Genomic DNA, 14,447 nt, shown 5'->3' with positions numbered 1-14,447 from the left:
CTATCCTGCTCAGAAACAAAAGCATAGTCTGTCCAGTACATGACAGTTTAATATCTGCTAATAACTTCTCTCCACTCCTTTGTCATGTGGTTACAAGAAACTGTTTTGCTGTTAATAGGAAAACTGAGCAGAATTTTCAGTACCTCAAGTCTTCCCTCTAAAATTAGCACATGATGTATTTAGGTATAGCTAACAGAGACACAGAAAAGGACTAAAAATAATGCATTACTTTTTTTACTCTAGTCACTATAGAAGATATACATACCCTCTAATTCAGATGAATAAACTTCAGTGCCTAGCACTGCACTTACACATTATTCATTACACATCACATTTAGGAGTCCACTAATGTCATCTAACTTATGGTGACTGTTTCCTCTGACCAAATCCATCACCTGCCTATAGCAAAGCACTAGATTGTGTGGAAGCACAAAATCCATGGTTGCAACCTGTGAGTTAAAAGGAGAGCACAGCAAAGTTGCACTTACACCCTTTTAGCATCTGTATCAGTTCATGACTGAGCATGCTGGAGGGTCCCCACAGGGATAATTCAGGAAAGAAAGTAAAGGAATGATACAAATTCTGTTTTCCATCATTCTTGCACATGCTCCACTTTTTTTTTTTTTTTTTTTTTTTGCTGGTGCAGAGAGGAGAGGAAGAATGTGGAAGGCAAAGAGAATGGAAAGGCAAAAAACCAAAATCCAGGAGTGGCTTTCTGTAATGAGTAAGAGGGAAAAAAAACCCAGGAAGGGGAAAACCTGTGCTCATGCTCCATATAGATCTTGTTCAAGGGAGTGTAAGGAATTAATCTTCCAGAAAACTGATTTTATAAGCTTAAAACACCTGTCTTGTGATCATGCAGGAACTCTCAGAGAAATCATCTTGTCCAAAGTAAGATCGAGGAAGCTCATCAGATATGGTACAGTGACACAAGGCATCTGAACTGCTTGTTCTGGTCCCAAACTGGAGCTTCTATCAGAGCCCATGGATCTATCTCTGTCTACTGCACAACTGGCAGAAAACATTGGCACAGTCCTTTAGAGTGCCCTACTAAAAAAATAAACCACATTTCAGTTCTGCATACTTCTCTTACCCCTTCTGCAGGCATGACCTGAAAGATCCAGGTAAGGTAACATATGAGGGCAGTTACACAGCTAATCTTGGGCCAATATGTTCTTAAGAGGAGAAATGCTACCTCTGTTGTAAATCTGTGAATGTGCAAACACTGGACTCTAACCTGCCAGGTCTCAAATTGGCAAAAACAGCATTAATCATTACCTAGGCTTCAGCACATGGAATAGTCACATGAAAGTCAATCCCCATTCATAAACCTTCACTGTAAGGATACTTGATACACTCTGAGATGTATTTTTTTCCATGCATAAATACTTGGTTTTTGTATGTGATAGATTTGTCACAGAAATACATGAAGGTTCCTGCAGCACAGTGACCTCTAATCATACTGTGATATCCCTTACCAAGGCTGTTGGTAATGACAACATGCATTTTTTAAGGTGAAACAATTCATAACAATGCAAGGATGTAAGTCTAAATGCTGAGATCAAGCCATTGATGATTATGTTGATGCAGTGAAACATCAGACATTTGCATCAAAATTTGAATTACGACAGCTTTTACTCCTCTATAACTAAATAGTTTGTTCGATTTCTTCTTGTCCTTCCATAAGGAATTATCTGGGGCTTGAAAATAAACCTAACATTTTTTTAGGGCAGAGAAAAGTTGTACTGCTACAGGTATTCAGACATGGATTTTAAGAAAACTGCAATGTCTGAATGTTGATCAGGATTTAAAACATCACATTAGTATTGCTAGAAAAATAACTCTTAAAAGTCTCATGAATATAATACAGATACTCCTGTACATCATCATCACTGCCCATCTAAAATTAAAAAAAAAAAAAAAGCCAACCCAAACCCAAACACACCCAACCCCCCCAAATTTCAAGACACTCTTTGAATTTTTTCATGCAATGCCAGAGCACCTGGTGCTCTGCTACAGACAGGAGGTATTTCCACCACAGAAGTGAAACAGAGTAATTACCTAGTTCTATTGAATGCACCTTGGTTTTTTCCCTAATGGACCTTAAATCTCCACAGACCATGCTTTCTGTTAGGCTGTGGTCTTCAACCTTTGTGGCAGATCTCTACATCTGTGGAGAACCCTTCAAGGCCATATTCTTTGGGCCCACCAAATGTGTAAAGCTTCCCAGACCTATAGCTTGTTGCATTAGTGCTTTATTTACCAATAACTGCTTATGAACCAAAACTAAAAATGTTGACTTCCTGGTGCTTTCCAAAGTGCAATGGGGATGGTTTCAACAGTCATATTTTATCGAATACCACCTATGAACTTCTTCAAATAGTAAAGGTTTTCCAGTAATGTGTTAATATTCAGTATTGTTGTACTGAAGAAAGGGCAACTACAAATAGGAGTGACTTTCTAAATACCTTTTAGGCACAAGTGTCTTAATCCACATAATGGATAAAAGCACATTAAAATTCTAACTAAAAGAAGATACATAAACCCCTCCTCTAAAGAACATGGAAACACACCCTGTTTCCAAAGCCCATCCTCAGCCTAAAATGTTGCCAGCTATTGCCTGTGCTTCCCACTTTCTATCTCACCCCTACAGACCACAGGCTCAAGACAGATTTCACTCCTTTGCTCACAAAAGTCCAGACTTCTTTACAGGCCCCATACTAGAGTATTTTTGAGGCAGACAGTTTCAGAGGGAGGGAACCAGGAGCAGATGACGGCAAACAGCTCCCCATGCCACCAGCTTTGCTGCAGGACTTGCTTGGCGGGATTTGTGCCTGGAATGCAGAGATCCATGTCAACTGCCACTGCTGGTTTACTTGGGTTATGGCTTGGGTTACACCCCTCCACAACACACCTGATGGTCACGGGATGCCTCAGGTCCTGCACGAAGGCTACACTTTATTCAGGAACCTCACACTGGCAACCTTGTGACAGCTGAGCACAGGTCATTATTGGACATAAGTACACCAGATCACACTGGCAAGAGCAGCTGTAGAAAAATGCCCCTGAACTCCCTTTGGACTATAGTCTGTGTTGCTTCACAGTGTCACGCACTCAACTGCCACATCCATGTTCCAGAGAATTAAAGCCTTTCTTTCTCTACTCAGCAGTCCTAGAAAAGAAGAATAGCCCATGCAAATGCTGAAGTTTTCTTGCTCGCTCCACCAATCAAGGAGAATCTCATTGACAATACAGATCACATCCTTTTGGAAAAATAACAGTTTCTAAACCAAAAAAATATCAGTTTAGTAAAGGCTATGAAAATTATGACAGGAAAGAAATACAATACCTGTTTGTTGTTTTCATTAGGGCAATTCAGCCTTTTGAGGGACACAAAGTGTCTTATTTTCCTAGCAACAGAAAAAAAACACATTAGCGTATCAGATGGCAAAGAGAGAAGTAAAGTGATGCACTGCTATTTTACAAAGCAGAGGTCTCCACACCCTCATGAAACAAGATACCAAAACCCAACATCAAACAGATGACTGGGCAACAAGCACTCCTTCACCATTACAGTGATGTTTTTGTCCCAGAACAGCTGCTCCTTTTGCTCCTGCAGGAATTCACCTGCACATCTGGGAGCAGAATCTGGCAATGTGCCCACACTACGCCGCAAAGGTGTGAGCATGTACAAGCACGGACACAAACAAGGGGATCGCCCAGATGCTGTTCATTCCAGCTAACCCTGTGACAGTTTGGATTCCACAGAATAACTTCATAAAGAAATGCACAGTAACATGAACCTAAAGGTCTACTTGCCAGTGTCTATAGCACGTAACTATATAACTAACAATATACCAGTAACATTATTAACTGTTACAACTTTACAGTTCTTTTACCCAGGGTATGTCAACTCCAAAATGGACGAAAGTCAGCAACAAACATGACCTTCTCAACTTTGCTTGTCCTTTCCACACTGCTTGAAGCCAGCAGTTATATCAGGACCTTGCTACTAAATACATGGAGGTTCATGTCAAATTTACAGATGGGGAAAGCAGAGAGAAGGCCCTACAAAGCAGAAAGCAGTTATGTTCTGCACGAGTTAGTTACCCTCCTTGACCCATCACAGGTGTTATCTTCACATGCTGCTGGATACTGTCTCCTGATTTTCTTCTTGCGTAGTAAACTCCTTGCCATTCCTAAGCAAACAGACACAACAGAGACAACATCTAAGAATACGCAGCTTGTAGTCAAATACTCATTTATTATTACATAGTCCTTACATAGTAAATGATTACATATTAATTTGTGGTTGTATTTTTTAAAACAGTGTAAAATTTATTAATACAGAGTAGCACCTTTAACAGGCATTTGCTAACGTAAGGACAGAGTAAATATCTTTTTCTGTGAGAGACTACAATTTTTACAAAGAACTTTAGGCATCATCTACTTTGAAGGGATACAAACATTCTTGCTGGGTAACACCATAAGCAGTGGTGGCTGCACAAAACATCCAGAGGATATCTCCCCTGGGAGCAGTAGAACCAAACTCTGTGCTCAGCACCATTCAGCTTTGAAGCTGTCAGTCATCAGGTGGCATGTATGCTAAATTTCAGAAGCCCTTGACCTAACGATGTCCTTGAACTAACCTCAGGTAACCAACAGCCTATTTGCACTCCATGACTTTTCTCACGACCACGGATCTCTGAGGCACTCCGGATCAGCAAAAGGAAGAAAAAAATTCTTCATGGCATCTTTTATCCTATTCTCTCATGTAAATGTCCATTTCTCTGACTAGCCACTGATTTTCCCTCCATCTCCACTGCTACAGGAAAGCATCAAGAGGACACCAGGCCAACACAGGCATGTATGCACCATCTGTAAGCAGTCCACTGATACAGATATAAAAAATACCTTCTGGTAAGGACTGGAGAAGGAAGGAAGTTGAAGCAAAAGGCTTCTCTCTTTACCACCTCAAAGAAGAGAGATTTTAAGGAGGGATCTACTTGGCAGCAGTATAGGATGAAGTTGGGAAATGGGTGGACGATACCTTCTCTGTCACAGAGAAAGATGGATAGAGGCAGAGCTAGCAGCTGGGCAGCCTGTGTAAATGAGGAGCAAAGCAAAAGTAGCCTGCAGGTATGGCTAATAAACCAAGGTGAACCTGCAAACAACTCCAGCGACCCTCAAAGCTCAGATCATTGCAGGAAATGACAGAAATATTCAAGAACTCCCTAAAGTTCATGAAGAGGAGGGTGAGACTGCTGCATATATCAGAAGAACATATTTCCAGGAACATGCAGTGCTTCTGTGGCCTGTCACCACCACAACAGGAGTTCACAGCACACTGCAAATATTTTAACTATAGTTAGAAAAACACACCCCACTGAGTGCTGACATATTTTGGTGCTTAAAGCACAGTCAATGAAGGCTCTGCAGTTATGACAGAACAGTTAAACCTTTCTGGATGATGCAGCCACCTGAGAGACTGACAGAGGGACAAATTGTTATGTTCCAAGTAACAAAAGCTCCATAGGCTTTAAGCAAAACAGAAACACAGAAAATGTTCCTATATCACTACTAAGCCAACAAATGGGTAGAGGAGTTCAGTCAGGTCCTAAAAGCCAAGATAAAGAAATCTGTAGTCCCTTGTACAAGGCATGGGCTGTTGTGCTCCTAACAGATCTGAGGAGCAGAATTCTGGTCTTAAATGTGCATGTACACTCATGAAAACCACATCTTTTTTTCTTAAGAGACATTTTGTGTTCTTAAACCTAGAGCATTAAAAATAAAGCAGAATAGAAATCTAAAGCAATTTTGCCTGAGTTTATTTTATATGCTTACCTTTCCTTTTTTAATAAATGTGTTAATAGTGTCTAAAAGATCCACACAGTTTTTATCACTTTTTGGTAGTTCAGTAAGTTCCTTGCCAATAAGCTCTCCTTTGTGATACCCCATCATCCGTTCAAAGGCTGGATTAACATACTGCCAAACAAAAGTACTTTAGTGTAAGATGAAAAAGAACATAATTCAAGGATACTCATGTATAACTATCAAAGTGCTGCAAGTTTTACATCTAAACCCATAACCACACCCCCCTACAATTCAGTGTTTTTCATACAGAAGTACTATGTAATGGTGAAACATTTTATTCAAGTAAGGAGCTGAACACAGAAGGCGCTACGTAAACTGTTACCAGAAGGCATAGAAAGAGAACAAAACTGTACAGGGCATCTAGTTCTGCTACACATTTCATCCTGGTTTTACCATAAGCAACTGAATCAATCATCAAATGATCACTGAAAATTAATCATCTAAATAAAATTACTGAAGAAAAAGTCTTAAAAATTCAGCAGGTGTCAATGTGCAGCATTCAGAAATAAGGCAGTTCATTGCACAGGCCTTTGGAATGGGCAACAAAACTGAAATGCTGAAATAGAACAGAAACTACTGAGCAAAGACCTCTTTGGGGTTCCTCTCTATGAGTTCTACAAAACAGGTTTTTTTCGCCTACCTGAATGACATGATCTTCACTGGTTATTTCTATAGCTTCCTGACAATGGTCTAATGCTGTAAACACTGCATTACAAGCCCTGAAATTAGGAAATGATTCAGGTTAGTTTTATTGTTACAACAGTTTGCTCACTACAAATATGTTATTATATTGTACTTATCAGTAGATGAATCACAAAGCAGCCTGTTGTTTTGGCTAAAACATGTCACCATCTCCATTATGATTCTTTCTCAGGAAATCCAGCTTCAGACATCCCTGTTCTTAACATGTTTTTACTGCAGAGCACATTGTAAAATTGCTCATGGGTACTGCAGCATCTTAATAGTATGTTTCTTTCTCCAAACATGCTCTAGCCAACAGGAGCTAACAGCAGTAAAAATAACAAATGGCTGTTACATTAGAATAGAGAGTTTTGTGATCATTAAAGATAGGGAACACAAAAATTATCACAGCAGATATATACAAAGTTTTCAATACAGCAAATAGATTGGCACTATCAAAGAAGTTGTAATACAACATAATTAAAGGAAACCATTTCAGCCATCTCAAAGTCCCAGTCAGAAACCCACCAATTTTCCTGCTTCCAAGTAATAATTCAGTGACTTCATTTCCATACATCTTGATCTTTATTAAGGGCCAAAATGATCTTTGTTTCCCAATTTTTCAGGGCTATCCATGAACTAATGCAGGAAAATTAAAGCCTAACTTTTTTGCTACAAAATTTAGATTGCTTAAATTATGATTTACACAGGATGGGGTTATAAGCTCCTAATACTAGAAAGGGAAGGGGGTTGGGGAGAGAGGGGTGGGTGGGAAGAGGGCATACCAAAAGAAACAACCCAGATGTACTTGCTTTGATAAATGTCAGCCCTTCACCTTTGATTTGGACTAAACACAAACTAATCTTCTATCTACATCTCATTGCAGGGAGCATAAATGCACCATGCATAAACATTCTTGTATACAGTTATTGCCTAAAAGGAACATCTTGCTCCCAGACTGCATAGTGGGGTTTAAATTTATACTGGTAATAAAGAATTAGGAAATAAAGGACATTACCAGTTCTGCTCATCATAGAAGTAACTCAAATAGGATACACCAAAAGATATACACAGAGACATAGACACACAGCTGCATGGATGAAGATTTGTAGAAGTGTTGTACACAGAAGATGACAGCCGTATTTCAGCTCAGACATTAGGAGTTGCTCCCAATGTAATTTTACAATGATTTTCTAGCAGTCCAAGCTGGCTCCAAAGTGTGATTTTTGTGCTGTGTGAAACAACTGATTTATCTCAGTGGTAGATGCCTGTCTGGTACACCAGCTGCATAAACTTTCTGCAAGAAAACACACAGCTCTGTTTGTACTGTTCAAACCTTAGTATTTTAATTTGATCTGGCAACCAAGCCAGCAAAATTGCAAGTTTAAATGGCCCATATCCTCTTTGATTAACACACACCTCCCACAGATGTCAACCAAGCTTCAAACCAGAAGCAGCTACATGGAGAGGCAGAGTCCCCACTTGGAATGGAAAGACACTTCTGACCACTGACATGACCTCACATACTGCTTTCTCAGGCTGGTCCTACCTTTTCACCATGTTTTTCTTGTATCTGAACACCTGAAATATCCTGGGTTTAATTCCATTGACAACTTTCTGAAAATATTCTCTCTTCCCTTCTACAAAACTGTATAGAAGACATACTGAGACAGCAAACAGACCAGAGACCCAGTGGGACAGACATACAGTGCAACCCTTTTTTCCCCACACTTAATTAAACCACACAGATGAAAACAAATTATAACCGAACAGCATCACCAAACAACACTAGTTCTGCTTAGCTTTTAATAGCAAATTCATTTAAAGCACCTGCCTAATCAGGCAGAGGTAGGGGGAAATCCTCTGTTGCAAGACGTCAGCATCTCCAAGTTAGAAATACACCTTTTCAGAAAGTTTATCTTTTTTAAAAAATGTTGCTTATAAGCATTACTTCTGCTTGTTACATGACAAGGAGTATTGAACTATTTAATTATCCTGGGTCTGCATCTATTAAGCTCTTTAAACTACTTAACTATTCTGGCAATGCATCTGGCAGTGGCACTAGCAAACCCAAAAATACCACTGGTTTTTTTTCACAGTATTTTGCAATGCTGCCAAGGGCTTACAAAACAGTCATGCTCAGAGGTGATGTAAATATAGCATACACACATAAATATACACACACATAAATATATATCATGCGTATTATCAACACAAAAGACATGATATCACAGAATACATTTTATATTGTACTACTATTTACATAAATTAAAAGGAAGTAGGCTCACAGTTTATGTAACTACATTCAAGAGAGCAAAAGCAAGCAGAATTACAAGTGAGTAGTATACTGTTGTTTCCATAAACAATGTTTCCATAAACAATGTCAGTAGATGAAATGCCACTGGGGACTGACATTGTTTCCTTCTAATTTTATTGAATTTTAATATTTTTTGGTGATGGGTATAAATAAACTTGCAGAAAAACATGGTACCCAATATGATTCATGCTACCTGTGTTGGAGTTTTAATTATCTGCATTCATAATTGATACTATTAATGTAGAGATACTCAAACTGTATTTGCATCTTGTTCTTGGAATGAAACATAAACTACCAGCATTGTGTGTATGAATGACAGCTTAATCTTCCTATATAAAACTGACGTTTCTGATCCATGCTGACTTAATTCAGAAGTCACTTACTTCATGTTGCACTTACAAGCGAACAACAAACCAAGTCAGGACCACCATAAGACCTAACTGAACTCTAAATTTTCACAGCTGCTGACTTTTGGAAAACACCTATTAAAAACTGTGTGAGCCCAAATTACATTTTTTCCGCTGAAAATCTTACTGTAATTGCATTCTGCATGCACAAACAGTCACTTGAACTTCAGTCACTTTGGGATTGATTTGCAAATAAAACGTTAGAAAAATCTACTTCTTACACAGAGACATGGGAACCTGTAGAGAATTCACAGTATTTCTGTAGATTGAACTGGAATTAATTTATGACACCCAAGTAGCAGACATTTTCTACACGACAGTCAACTTCAAGGGCTTTTTTTCATATAGCTGTATTGCAAACAAATTTACATGCATCTATAAGCACCTGTATTAAATATAAAATCAATAACATTAAAGAAAAAGTGATAAGGGAATGAAAGTAATTTAATTTCTCATTAAGATAAAAAAATGTGCTCCTGGTCTTCCAAGTCTTGCCCAAGAAACAAAATAAAAGTTCAGGGTTTGAAGAGCCAGATCGAGATTGTGTTTCAGCTCCAGCTATCAAACATGAAATCTCACATGTGTGAGATCAAGAATGATTTTGTGAAGTTTTACGACAGTGTAAATTTGCAGCCCATAAACCTTACAAACAAGACAGCATTTTAAAAATGTAAATTTTCAATTAAACAAGCCAAAGTTGTTGTTCTGCAATATTTCTGCTAAAGGATCTTGCCCTGACTGTAATGCTGGTAGTACTAGCTACTAGAACGTTGCCAAATTCAATATGGGCACCTCAGGACATATGGGACACAAGCGAGCATCAGAATAAAGGGCAGGTACTGTATTTTGCATTAAGGAAAGCTGTCATTTAAACCACTAGTGAATGAAACATACACAGACCAAGCTTTCTGAAGGTATCAGTTACTAAAGCACTTAAATTTGTCCTTTACAAAATAACAGAAGAATGAAATAAGGGTATAGTATATCAGTTAACATACAGATGCAAAGCACATATATTCATAGCTGGGAAGAAGTGGAAAGTAACCTGATACAGTTATGTAGACCAAGCGGTTGATGTTTGCAGTTTCTTACACTTCTACATACCGTAATTTGAACTGAGATCGCACTTCCCCATGTTCTATTTGAACCAGTTCATTGTAACAAGCAGTTATGCTGCTATTCTCCATGAATTGCTGGAAGACAAATCAAGAGTGCATGAAATAGACTGGAATGGTTTTAAACTGTTATTTCTGTTCCTGCATCTAAAACTCTAACCTTATAAAGAGAGCTGGCATGAGTCCAGCACGGGGCCACGAAGGTGATTAAGCATCTCTCCTGCGAGGATAGGCTGAGAGAGTTGGGACTGCTCAGCCTGGAGAAGAGAAGGCTCAAGGGGGGATCTCATCAAGGTATACAAATATCTGAAGAGACAGTGCAAGATGCAAGAAGACACAGCCAGCCCCTCTCCAGTCGTGCCCAGTGACAGGACCAGAGGCAATGGGCACAAAGGGAAACCAGAGGCTTCCTCTGAATATCAGGAAAGAGTTTTTTTACTGTGATGGTGACTGAGCACTGGCATAGATTGCCCAGGGAGGCTGCGGAGTCTCCATTCTTGGAGATCTTCAAAAGTTGTGTGGACATGGTCCTGGGCAACCTGCTTTAGATGGCCCTGCTTGAGCAGGGAGGTTGTGCAAGATGACCTCCAGAGGTCCCTTCCAACCTCAACTATCCTGTAATTCGGTAGATTTAAAAAGCTTTAGTTGTACCTTTTGTGTTCAGTAATCATGTTTTCCCCAGGAATGATTTTCTAATTCTTAAGACAGCATGGCTATCTAAATATAAAGCAAGTATAAAAAATATCCTAAAATCTCAATGGTGAATTTTCCTGCTTGGTAGAAACAGATAATCTAAAAAACCCCAAACACAGTCTCACATAAAACAAGTACTGTCTTGATGTTTATTTTGAACATCTATCCTTAATTCAGAATGGAAATGGAAGACCTTAGAGACATAAAACGTTAATGTTAAAGAAAGAAAAAAAAATATTATATTTGACATTTCATTTGTTTTCAAGCAAATACCGCAGCTGAAGCTCAGAAGGTGAAGCAACTTTGCTCCACAAGTCATCTCACTGAGCTGTCACTGTGAATGTAGAAGTGCAGAAAAGCATATAAAGCAAGCAGCATGCTGACAACAGTTAACATTTATACACTCCAGATGGGAGAGGATGTCCTCTTTTTGTTAGGCAAAGGTAGTAAGCTGAAATGTCTTGTGCTTGATCCTGCTGAAATCATTTTATGTTGATAGAAAAGTAGTAAATTCTCTGATTTCAATTTAAGTTTACTGCTCATTAGTAAACTTGCTATGAAGAGCTGAATCATCTTTTAGAAATACATGTTTTCTAGTTTTTAAAAACTAGACTATCGTTTTCACAGAAAACACCCAGTGTTGTCACTAGTTCTCACAGCACAGCTGCATACAGAGTCAAGAGGCAGCACTCAAACCTCCAAGGAACAAAGAATGGCTTTTTAAGAAATCTGCGCTTCTCTCCTGTATGAAAAATTGTGTTTTGGGGACAAATGGCTTAATCGCAAGCTGCCAGTAAAATGTAAAAAAGTGAAATTTGAAATAAATGCAGACATAGGTCTGCTTCACTCCTTGATGTTAAGATCTTAAAATATTTCTATAATATTTCTGTAACTCTCACTTCACTCACTAAGTGAATGTATGGGAAATCAAAAGGCACAATATCAAACTGGCAGAAGCAAAGGTACAAATGATGATGCTTTTGGATAACAAACTGCCTGCAAACAAACTTGCCTTTTACAGCACTGTAGATTTAGATTTTCAGTTTTAAGAGTGCTCTTTTAAATATTCAAATATGCTAGTGTTAAATTTAAAATAATATAAAAGCAAATCTACCAATAATATACAATTTAACAATGATGGCTACCTATTTCACAAACTAAATTTACTACAGCACACTAAAACTCTTTATAGACTGAATTTTAAAGTAGTGCTGTTTACTGACAAAATTTAACCACTGCTGTTTACTGACAAAAATCAACCACTATATTGGCACAAATCTTTGGCTAAGAACCAAGAATTGCAGCTTTTTGAAATGCTAAACCTGCTCTGTTTAACTGTTGTATTCTGCAGATGCACAGAATCTCTTTAAGTTTTTAGTACTAACACTATTCATTCACTGGCTCACTCAAAGCTGAGAAATCAACTGGGACCTGAAAAAAGCAGAAAATATTTCCTTTTTCTAATCTGTGCATCTAAATGAGGCACAAGATGATGATGATCTATTAACTCTCAAACATTAGAAGGCAGACAACAATACTTTCTTTTAAAAAAGTTCAGTATTTATACAGTACATTATACAGTACATTTTGATTTAACTAACATATACTCTCAAATTACATTTTACGTCATTATAATAGGATTCTACTGTCATCCTATACAGAACTTGCCACAAGCCACAAGAGTCATTCGCTAGTAGGGATGCATCATTCTTCTTGCTTAGCAAGTAGTACTAGGTTTAATATTAAAGATTTATTTTATTGCAAACCAGAAATTTTTAATAGTAACTGGTCAATGAAAATCAACATTTATTTAGGAAAAGAAGTGAAGTTCAAAATACAAGACAAGACTGTAATTGAATAACTGCAAACATTAAGGTCCCCTATTTGCTAATTTAAATCATACTTAAAAATCAGTCATGAAGCCAAGTAACTTATTTAAATTAGTCCATCCTAAGTAGGGCATCAGTATTAGATTTATGAGGCTGAGGGGGAAAAACAAAAAATCAGCATAATAAATGTACTGCATTAACAATACCATTAATACATAAACACAAAAGCTCTTAATGATATAGGGGAAAAAAGAGAGGATGTAACTTTCTTGAGGAGGCACAATAAGAAACAGAAATAACTCAGCATCAAGAAAAATGCCAAAGGAATGTATAAAATTAACAGAAAAGACTCACAAAATCTTGTAAGATCTTTTAGTGATCATAGTGATCCAGATCTGGATAGTGATCAATCATCACTGATTTCATTAGAAGAAATTAAATACATTTTATAGGTACACATAAACATAGAGAGATAGTACTCTAACATAAGGTAACATGAAGGTAACAGAACGTTTTAAAGCTGAATAATCAGCTCTTCACTGCAAGAAAAAAAATGTATGTTTATTTGCAAGAGTATCCCCCCAAAAAGCTTAAAGGAGTTCTTTGGAATCTTTAGATCCAAGCCTGGTGTAGAAAGTCTGGGTTTGTCTACAACACTCTACAAAAAGGTGACAGACAACTGGCTAGAAGCTCAGACTCTTTACTAAGTAAGTTGGAGATACATTTAAAAATCAGCCACCACCAGACAAGAGTGATTGCATTCAGTGTTTTGCCAAGGTAAGCAGAGGAAGATGATGAGCAAAAATAGGACAACTGCAGAGATGATGAATAGGGATAACATAAAATAAAGCTACCAGAACAGGTGGACTTTAAAAATACAAAGAATGAAGAAAAACTCAAAATTTTAGCAGATAAGATTTTACTGCTGAGGAAGAGATTCCCTGCAAATACTATTTCTCTATTTGAAGAAGGGTATTTTTAAATCAGGGGCGGGGGGAGGGGGGGAACATGGGCACAGAGGGGAAGGAGATTGTCATTGGATATAGTACCTACTGATGCCCATCCAAGCATAAATAATTCTGACATCAGATGTGTTTTAAAAGCTTAAAAATAATTCCAAAAAGGAATTACTATATCATGCAAACTCTCTGATAAATTTGGGACAGCTAGAGGCAATGGTTGGAACAGCTGTCAGGTGCAAAAAGGTTTTACTTGCCTAGGCAGCGTGCCACTGAGATGTGTCTCAGAGCTGCACAGTGTCTCCTCTGGCGCTCCTCAGTGCTACACTTACAGTTACAATCTGGACCGCAAAACATATTGCACTGCATTGTTTTTAGATGAAACACCAGCCTTGAGGAGAAATAAAGATTTCTTTGAAAAATATTAAGTCAGAGAGAGAGAAAGAGAGAGAGAGATATGAAAGAGAGAAGGGGAAGGAGAAAACTAGACTCAGAAAGCACTAACGTTCTTGGGCTGACCTTCCTCTTAGCTTCAACTGTTCTGATTTTTGGAGCATCTAAATGCCTCAGCA

General features: G+C 38.1%; 1 protein-coding gene across 1 annotated transcript in view; it reads right to left on the bottom strand.

Moving 5' to 3' along the window:
- Nucleotides 1-14,447, bottom strand: part of PDE8B (phosphodiesterase 8B) — an 80,313-nt gene that overhangs the window by 20,256 nt on the left and 45,610 nt on the right. Inside the window, exons 6-10 of the mRNA XM_037372611.1 lie at nucleotides 10,384-10,472; nucleotides 6,515-6,593; nucleotides 5,845-5,985; nucleotides 4,111-4,199; nucleotides 3,350-3,410 (exon numbers count right to left, since the gene is read on the bottom strand). Coding sequence (XP_037228508.1) covers nucleotides 3,350-3,410; nucleotides 4,111-4,199; nucleotides 5,845-5,985; nucleotides 6,515-6,593; nucleotides 10,384-10,472 — 459 coding nt within the window. The remainder of the gene's footprint in view (nucleotides 1-3,349; nucleotides 3,411-4,110; nucleotides 4,200-5,844; nucleotides 5,986-6,514; nucleotides 6,594-10,383; nucleotides 10,473-14,447) is intronic.

The sequence above is a fragment of the Falco rusticolus genome, chromosome Z (genome assembly GCF_015220075.1).
Source record: "Falco rusticolus isolate bFalRus1 chromosome Z, bFalRus1.pri, whole genome shotgun sequence".
Classification (NCBI taxonomy): Eukaryota; Metazoa; Chordata; class Aves; order Falconiformes; family Falconidae; genus Falco; species Falco rusticolus.
The sequence above is the reverse complement of the archived record's forward strand: the minus strand, read 5'-3'. Positions and strand labels throughout refer to the sequence as shown.